General features: G+C 41.8%; 1 protein-coding gene across 1 annotated transcript; it reads left to right on the top strand.

Annotated features, from left to right (window-relative positions):
• The first annotated feature begins 3,061 nt into the window (after positions 1-3,061).
• On the top strand, positions 3,062-5,957 carry LOC117393819 (guanylyl cyclase-activating protein 2-like). Its single transcript, XM_033991829.1, has 4 exons — positions 3,062-3,286; positions 4,637-4,786; positions 5,536-5,641; positions 5,830-5,957. The coding sequence occupies exons 1-4, from the start codon at positions 3,062-3,064 to the stop codon at positions 5,955-5,957; spliced, it is 609 nt and encodes a 202-aa protein (XP_033847720.1).
• Positions 5,958-9,483: the final 3,526 nt, after the last annotated feature.

The following is a 9,483-nucleotide window of genomic DNA, read 5'->3' on the forward strand; positions in this document are numbered from 1 at the left end:
AGTGCAGCTACTCTCTGTTATAGACTAATGTACAACTAAAAAAACAGCTCCAATTCACCTTCTATTTGGCCTCTCTCCATAACCGCTGCTGTCAGGCTCGTCATTCTGACATTAAAGTGTTTTTGTATTAACCCACTTGGCTCCAAATTCACTGCTATAGCTGCTAATCTCAACAAGCTTCATTTGACTGGAGCCAAACTCTGTGGGTGACGTCACACTCACTCAGTCCACTTCGATATACAGTCTGTGCTTTCAACCTGCTTTGGTCCTGGTTTAGCCCTGGTTCAGTCCCTGGTTTAGTCCTGATTTAGTCCTGGTTTAGCGCTGGTTCAATCCCTGGTTTAGTCCTGATTTAGTCCTGGTTTAGCCCTGGTTCTCTGCTGAAATTCGTGACCAAATTACTCAGTCACTGCAGCTCCAGTAGATGATATGTCGCCTCCTATTAGCTTGATGCTAACCGAAACAGAGCTCTAATTGACTTTTTAGATTGTAAGTCTGCAAAGGGACAGAAAGGGAGGGGGGAGAGAAAGGGGAGAGAGAAAGAGGAGAGTGAAGCTGTAAATCAATGAGAACAAAATTTAAGACAGAACCAACTTCCTCTGTGCAAAGGTCTTAAATTTAAAGAAGGTTTATTAATAAAATGTACTGTACCTATTCAATAGAAAACGGCAAAACGAACTTGTACGAGGCTCTGCCCACAGGCCTTACCTCACTCATGCTCCGGCATGGTCATTTTTCATAAATATACAAAAGCATGATACAAAACAATACACTACAACTTGACAAATCTTATTGTTTCATTAGCGATGTCACTCTAAATCGTGAGTGGCATAATATAACAGAAGACACGTGTGTAAAATTTAAAAGAGTAGTTAAGCTGGTTTTGAGCGGGGTCGTGATACCACTGTCCATCTCATCCAGATCAGCCTCTTTAATCCAATCGTCTTAAGAGCAACCCTTCTCCTGAGAACCAACAACAGCCCCTCCCATCCTACTGTACCTCTGTGTGTCCCACCCAGCCCCCCCAGTGTGTCAAATGCCCTCTCACTCTCCTAGATCCCTGCCCATCCTCTTCTATTCCTGTTTGTCAGATGCCCTCCTATCCTCCTGTATCCCTGTGTGTCGGATGCCCTCCTATCCTCCTGTATCCCTGTGTGTCGGATGCCCTCCTATCCTCCTGTATCCCTGTGTGTCGGATGCCCTCCCATCCTCCTGTAGCCCTCTAGGCCTAGACTGAGAGGAAAGGTCAAATGTCTCTAGTTAATCTGCAGATATTGTGGTGTGGTTGGAGAAATATAGAGTGCACCTTATCACTGATAGAAATGTAGATTTTTAAATGAGTACATTTACACAGAAGACGTTGAATGTTGTGTCAGTTTTTGTTTCATGTGAATAAGTCCAGTAATTACAGACATATTAACCATAGCCCAGATGGAAATATGTTGAACCTGTCACAAATGTTTCTATAATCAAACTGACAATTCATCTAAATAAAGTAAACTCAGACCTGAGGTGGGAAGACCAAACCCCCTCTGGATAATCCTGTTTTAATCCAGGCCTAATCCTGAGAAGACTTTAGTATAAAAAACCACGGGACAAGACCAGAACTAAACCAAAACTGAACCAGGACTGAATTTTGACTGAACCAAAACTAAGCCAGAACTAAACCACAATTAATCTAGTATTGAACTTGGACTGAAGCAAGACTCTACCAGGACTAATCCAGTACTAAAACAGAACTAAACCAGGACTGAAGTTGGATCTCACAGCCAGACTTTTGGCAGTGGAGTTATTTAAAATAGTTCAGAATGACTGACTTTTTAAACAGTTTTTAGTGAGTTGAGTCTTATAGATTTTTTATTTTGTATTTTTTGCATTTTTAGTGAAAGCTGTTTTTAGTGAAAGCTGCTCTTCTTGTGGGACATGCTCTAGTCTGAAAACAGGTTGTCCGGTCTCCATCTCCACGTTTGAGCTGCTGTCGGTCTGTATGTTTCTATATTATAACATATTTATATGTATGGAACACATTTAGGTCACCATGTTACCTTTTATTGTTTTGAAAATGCAATTTTTGGCCAAAAACAGTGTATTAACATGTTTTATAAATTTCACTTTGCTCTCTGCGTTAAGTCACTGCCCCTTCAGAGTGCTATAACAATACAGTATGCATCAGTGCCATGCGGTCAGGGCAGTCAAGGCATTTACTGCTTGTCCAACAGCGCTGAATAAACCACATGGAGGAATAAGACATCTATGGAGATTTCTAGTGAGTGCACAGGGGCAGCCGCCAATTTTCAACACAAGTGATAGAACAGTGAGTTAGGGGCAGTGAGCTGGGGGAAGCTAGGAGCCTGCCTCATCTCTGACCTGTGTATGAACCAACAGCATTATAATAACAGGACTATGACAAATATGTGGAGGAACATGTGGCTATTCTGGACCTGCTCCACTTCAGAGAAATACAGGACATTTCTTCAAGAATGATGTGGTTTTGATTTGCACCTGTGAGAGGTGAGTGTTAGCGCGCTGCTCGAACAGTGAATCCACGTATGGGGCCACTAAACTGTGTATGTGGTGTTTTAATGGTGTCCTCTACTGTTCCTAGTACTTGTTTTGGCAACTTTACTGCAAACTAGGAAAATGTGCAACTGGTCAAAGTCTGAGCTGCCTCGAGTGGCCTGAATTTCCAGTAGTGGATGACATCACACAAGCCTGCCCTGATTACAGCCAATCATGTAGAGCAGATAAATGTGAACATTTTAAGACCAAAATGATGATGTTCACAGCAGCGTTTACAGAGTGACTGGAGGTGATGGAGCTTATGGAGCTGAATCGTGCGAGTTTCAGTTTCTGTTTGGGACGCAGCGGCTAGCGGGATAGTTAAGTCCATTTATATATACAGTCAGAACTCACCATAGTATGAAAAAATACATGGAAATGAAATATAAAATATGCATCAGACATTTGGTTGTTCTGGTGCCGTCCTGGTGTGACACTATTCCTCTCTTTAGGTCAAAGCTTCAACTCTTCTCACTGTGGTGTGAGGTACTGCGGCAGTGTGATGGGTCAAACGCAGCACATGGAGCACCCAAACCACTCAGAGCACCCAGAGCGCCCAGAGAAGATAGACGTGGCGGCAATCCAGGACATGTACAAGAAGTTTCTGATGGAGTGCCCGAGTGGAGTGCTCTTCCTTCACGAGTTCAAAAAATTTTTCGGCGTCGAACCCACGGGAGAGGCCTCAGAATATGCGGAAAACATGTTCCGAGCCTTTGACAAGAATGGGGTGAGAGAGAGAGAGGAGGGAGGGAGGGAAGAGAAAAAGGGAGGAGAGGGAAAAGGAAGAGAAGAGGGAGGAAAAGGAGGGAGAGGGATGGAGAAGAGAGGGAGTGCAGAAAATATGTTCTGCGCTTTCAACAAGAATGGAGTGAGAAAGGAGGGATTGAAGAGAGACAAGGGAGAAATGAGAGAAAGAGGTGGAAGAGTAAGAGAGTTCTATGGGTGTATCTTTGAAGGGGCCCACCCTGTCATCTCTAGTCTCTGGTGTTGGGTCTAGACGTAGAACATGTTTAAACTCTGAAGTCTCTGGTCTCTGGTCTGGTCTTTAGTCTGTAGTCAGGTCTCTGGTCTCTGGTCTCTAGTCTGTGGTCTGGTCTCTGGTCTTGAGGTCTCTGGGCTGGTCTCTGGTCAGGTCTCTAGTCTCTGGCCTGGTCTTTGCTCTCTGATAAGGTCTCGGGTCTCTAATCTCTGGTCTGGTATTGAGTTTCTGGTCTTTGCAGGATAACACCATTGACCGCTTGAAGTTTGTGATGTTCACAGTGTTCAGAGGAGGCCTTTAGCACAGACTGCGCTGGTCCTTCAAAGTGAACAACCACGATGGGCACAACATATGCATCGTGAGGAGCTGAAAGCCATACTGTAGGTGAAGAACAAGGGAGAGTCCAGCTACCCCTGACCAGGATCCTTTCCTCTGGTTTAACCCATAGGCTGTATATATAAGTGGATGTAGTTAACCTGCCAGCCGCCATGCTCCAAATAGGAAGTGAACATGGGTGCGATTCGGCTCCATCAACACTGGCTCTAATTGAAAACCGTCGCCCCTCTCTCTGTAACTGCTGCTGGTCTTAAAATTTTTGTATTAATCCACTTCTCATCCTGGTGTTTTTGTTTAGATCTTTTGTCCATAAAGATACGAACATTAATAACAGGCCGATCAGGTGCCTTCTTTCCTCGAGGTTGCAAGGTTGGCTAGCATTAGCAACAAGTTTGATTGAAAGAGTTGCTAAGTGCCCCCCCCCCCCCCCCCCCCCCCCCCGCCAAACCAACGGTACGGCCTCACTCTGGATTGTCTGGTCTCTGGTCTGTAGTCTCTGGTCTCTGGACTCTGGACTCTGGTCTGGTCTCTGGTCTGCTCTCTAGTCTCTAGTCTCTAGTCCTCAGTCTCTGGTTTCTGGACTCTGGTCTGGTCTCTGGTCTGGTCTCTGGTCTCTCTGGTCTGTAGTCTCTGGTCTCTGGACTCTGGACTCTGGACTCTGGTCTGGTCTCTGGTCTGGTCTCTGGTCTCTGGTCTTTGAGCCCAGACCACTGATTGTGGTCTGGGCTCTGATCTTGAGTCTCTGGTCTCTGGTCTTTACAGGACAACACCATTGACTTCTTGGAGTTTGTAGCGGCTCTGAACCTGGTGTTCAGAGGAGATCTTCAGCACAGACTACGCTGGTCCTTCAAAGTGTATGACCGCGATGGAAATGGGCACGTGGACCGTGAGGAGCTGAGAGCCATCCTAGAGGTGAGGACTTTGTTTGAATCCTCCTTACCGTTAGCAGCACAAGCATGTACAAGACTCTGCCAACAAGCCTACGTCACCCATGCTCCAAAATAACAATTCTCCAAAAGTATACAAAAGCATGATACCTTGAACAACAACTTAACAAACCTGATGATGTGCAGTAGTTTCATTAGTGGGATGCACACTGACTGTGGTGTGATATCGTTATAAAGGGGGAGGGACTAAAAAAGAAAGTGAAACTTCTAAAACATGTTAAAACATTTTCAAAACAATAAAAGGTAACATGGTCTTCTAAATATGTTATTTGTTTGCAGTTAATACCCCATAGATGTAAAATACCCCTTATTTAACCCCCCTTAAGAATGAACACAACATGTTCACAGATTTGTGATACAAAAAATGTATTTTGTGTTTAAGTGCAAAAAACAGAACTAGTTAATTTTAAATGTTTTGCTATGATCCAGACTTATTCCTCACTTACCTTTTGAGCATCCTAATTATTCACCACGATGAGTTTATAAGGTTTGCAATAACGGTAAAAAACAACAACTAACATGCTAACAATCCAATCCTTCATTTTAAAAGGCTTTATATTTCAATGTAGAAAGTGCACAGCAAACTTATTCTGACCACAAGATGTGCTGTTACAATATACCTGTACTAAGGGAAACATTTTGCTCAAATTCAAGAGGAAACAATTTATGTACAGCACTTTTAAGTTAATACTGCTCCCCCTGGTGTCTGTGCAGAGTATCTACAGAGTGAAAAAGGGCAAAAGGACAGAAGGAAGTGAGGAGATGAGTGTGGACGAAGCAGTGGACAGACTTCTTGAAACCGTGGACACCGATGGAGACGGTGAGACTGTGGCAGAGTAGTTATCCTGTCTCCTCCCTCTCACCAGGAGGTTGTGGGTTAGACTCCTGATCTCTCTGAGTGGAGTGTGCATGTCCTCCCTGTGTTACTATGGCAGAGTGATTAGCCCGTCTCCTGCTCTCAGTGAGGAGGTTGTGGGTTAGACGCTTGATCTCTCTGCATTCCCACAGGTTTCATAAATATGGAGGAGTTCTTGCAGGGGGCTAAGCAGGACCCTTGGGTGCTGAACATGCTGAAGCTGGACATGGACCCTACGTTTTGGGTGTTAGAGCAGAGAAGACGGAGCGCCCATTTTTAATGCATTAAAGAACACAGACTTTACACCAGAAGAGCTACTCTGAGCTGTTTAAAGGGCCCATACTGCACTATTTTCTGTTGTTTCCTCATCACAAACATACCAGGAGTTTGTTTGTTTTTTTTTTTCATTTACACATGTTTAACGCAAAAAATTCCTGCATATTTAGGCTCAAACAAAAAACACTTCCACCTTGTGATGTCATGTGGTAATACTGCACTATGGATTTGGATAATTTCAGTCCTGATCAATCAGAATCAGAATCAGAAGACTTTTATTGCCATCGTTTGCCACAGTTCACAAACTAGGAACTTACTTCGGTGATAAAGTGCAACATAAAACACACTGAATAAATACAAATACAGATAAGGGTATGCACAAAGTAAAAAAAAAAAAAAAGAAAAAAAGATATGCTTAAAAAAATAAGGGTCATAGGTAGAAAATATATACAACAGTGAACTGAAGGTAAACGTAGCTGTTGACTTCAAAACTACCAATTCATGACATCACAAGGTGCAACAGAGCATTTTGAGCTTTGGAGATGTAGACAGACAAATAATAAAGGATTATTTTGTGTAATATGGGACAAAGTAACAATATATAACTTTCTGGAGGTGGCCCATCACCGGCATGATTCCATGGAAATTTATGCCATACTGTGGAATATTATAGCCACAGGAACAACATTTCCATGGAGACAAGCGGGAGGAGGCCCTTCTCCAGGCCAAATAAGTCAGTGAGGTTTGTAGAGATGCAAGCTCATTCAGATTTAGGTGAACACATGTTTTTTGTGTATTGTATGTACTGTATGTATTATTTTAGTTAGTTTGTTAGTTTAGTTTGTTTTTTTATTCAAAAATTACACACTGGCTTTGTAATTCACATCCCCTTTGTCGGCATGTCGTATTTAGAGTGATTCAAGTTTGAGTAATCTTAATTTCCTGTTTTCAAGACGTCATTAGTTCGATCTACCCCTGTTTTCACCTTTTCCGGTACATGCCCACTGTGATGTACACACTTCCTTCTACAGTTTTATTTCCTTAAGCAGTGATACACATAGGATTCAGTTGTGTCGTGTGGTCATTTTGGCACAAATTTAAAAAAAAAAATCCTGCTATTTACTAGTGTGATGTGCCGCTATCTACCAACAGCGTGCAGCACTTTGTTATGATGACGTTTCTAACAACTTGAGATCCTACTGGGTGGCGCAATACTGTGATTTAAAATGTACAAATTATAACATAATGATCCACAGATGTCATAGATTACAACTATATAACAGACAGAAGCACAGTATGTCTGCTTTAGGGTCATAACATATGCAATTTCCTCATATGTCAGCTATTGTTGTTTGTCTTATTTACACTGCTTGACTTGAGACCATGTCACATTTTCTCAAACAGTGGATGCCTTAATTTTCCTTACATGCTGTATACATTATTGAAAATTAAAGGTGCATTAAGAAACTTTTCTGATGGACAGTCTGCCTCTTGTTTGTCTCAATGGAGATGTTATAGCTTTGCCTGGGATGTTCCATGTGTGGCATTAAACCTCTATCTCCATTTGGAGAGGACCATTTTTTAATGAAAAAAGTTTGAACTAAAGTCTAAACCATATGAAAGTAAAAGATATGTGCTGTAAAATAGGACAGAGCATGTGCTGTGACCCCTGACCCCAGTCTAAGGTTCCATTGTAATCCAATAATGATGCCTGGTGGTGTGTTTGTGGAACTACACTAAAGCGGCAGTGAAAATCAGGAGATAAAATGATCAGACGTAAACCAAACATGAGGGCAGGTGCAAACGGTTCAGTCATGTGCCCTAGAATCTAGAACCAAACCAGGATGGACCAGGATGGACCAGGACAAAAGGTTTGGCCTAACACAGGAATAAACCGTCCTAATGCTGTGAACCCTGAGTTGGTTCCGAGTTAGAAAATCCAACATGGCTGCGCCCCGTGTATGGATAAAGTTTGATTTTCTGCCATTAAAATATTGATTGCATTTGTGTTATTTTGTCTTTTGTTTAGAGTCACTAGGATTTCAAAAACTGGGACACAGCGCATAATTAAGGTTATTATTATGCACTGGGTCCATTCGTCACTTCTTCACATGTCTTGTTGTGAGTCAGTTTAATCTGACAGACTTCAGTTGGTGCAGCGGGAAACATATTTATGTGTTCTGGTCATGTTTTCCAGTATTTTAGCTAAACAAATGACAAAATATGCCTCTCTTTACTTTTGGCAGCTATCAATTCAAAAATAGGGATACCTGAGCCATTTCTTAAAAGTGGGACTGTCCCAGGTAAATAGGGACGTCTGGTCACCCTACTTTATTCACTCAATCTTCTGTGACCCTGCTCCTGCACACTGAGCCTCTGCACTTATAAATGTGCTGTTCTGCTCTGTTATGCTGATGTTGCTAACGTGTACACAAAGGTAATGACAACAAAAGCAGAAACTCTCTCTCAAACGTTGATTTGAAAGTAACAATTATAATAAAAATCTTCATAAATTCACCAGCATTTTGGCAGATTTGAGACTGTCCTTGTTCTTATTGCTTCTTCAAAGTCTTTACTGTGCACAGACTCTGATGTACTGGTCAGTGTTTTTTCCCACTTGACCACTGGAACATAGAAACTCAGAGAAAATGTTACTTTGACGTCCAAGTTCTAATCTCTGAGCATAAACAGACCACAGCGTAATTTAGGTCTAGATTTGGGGTTCAAAAAACAGGTTTAAGCAGTTTAATGATGTATATTTAACTGAAAGTGAATTTATTTTCCACTTTGATACATTTTATTTTAATACAAAACTATTTCCTGCTTATGATAAACCAAACACATTTAACAAGTTATCAGCTTCAAGCAAATATATCAGTGAATAGAGTTGAAGTGAATGTGACTTACTTTAATAAATGTGTTTAATGTCACGTTAAAATGCTCTAAATGCTCAGAATGATTTTAAAGTTGTAAAATACAACTTAATGCACTACGAAAGTGTAAAACATATTTGTGTTTTAATGCTTCATACTAATTATTCATAAAATTATTATTTAACATCCCATTTCAATATCAAACCTGAATTTAACCTTTCCACAATTTAACCTGCCGTAAATGGACATGATTTATAAGAAATTAGAGCAGGTTTGGACCAGGTCTGACTTGGGCTAAATCTGGTTTTGTGAGACCCGCTGTGATCAGGTTTTGACTCAGATTCTGCTGTAACCTGCTATCTGCACTAGAGGGCGCCACAGCACTGCTCTCTCTCCCTCCTCCTCCCTCTCCTCCACTTTCACTCCGTCTTTCTTTTAGCCTCTCTCCTCCCTCCTGTTGTCTCTCTCTGTACATTTAAAGCTCAACCTGTCCCTTCGCGTCCTGTTAAACTCATGACGTCATAGTCATCTACACTGTGCACAAACAGACGCGTGCAGAGGCCCAGCCCGTGTTTACGGCCTCACTGACCTCATTTCACACGAGAAAATCTATGGATCTGTGAGATTAATGTCTGATTTAATATTTCATATCACAAA

This window comes from Periophthalmus magnuspinnatus, chromosome 3, assembly GCF_009829125.3.
Source record: "Periophthalmus magnuspinnatus isolate fPerMag1 chromosome 3, fPerMag1.2.pri, whole genome shotgun sequence".
Taxonomy (NCBI): domain Eukaryota; kingdom Metazoa; phylum Chordata; class Actinopteri; order Gobiiformes; family Gobiidae; genus Periophthalmus; species Periophthalmus magnuspinnatus.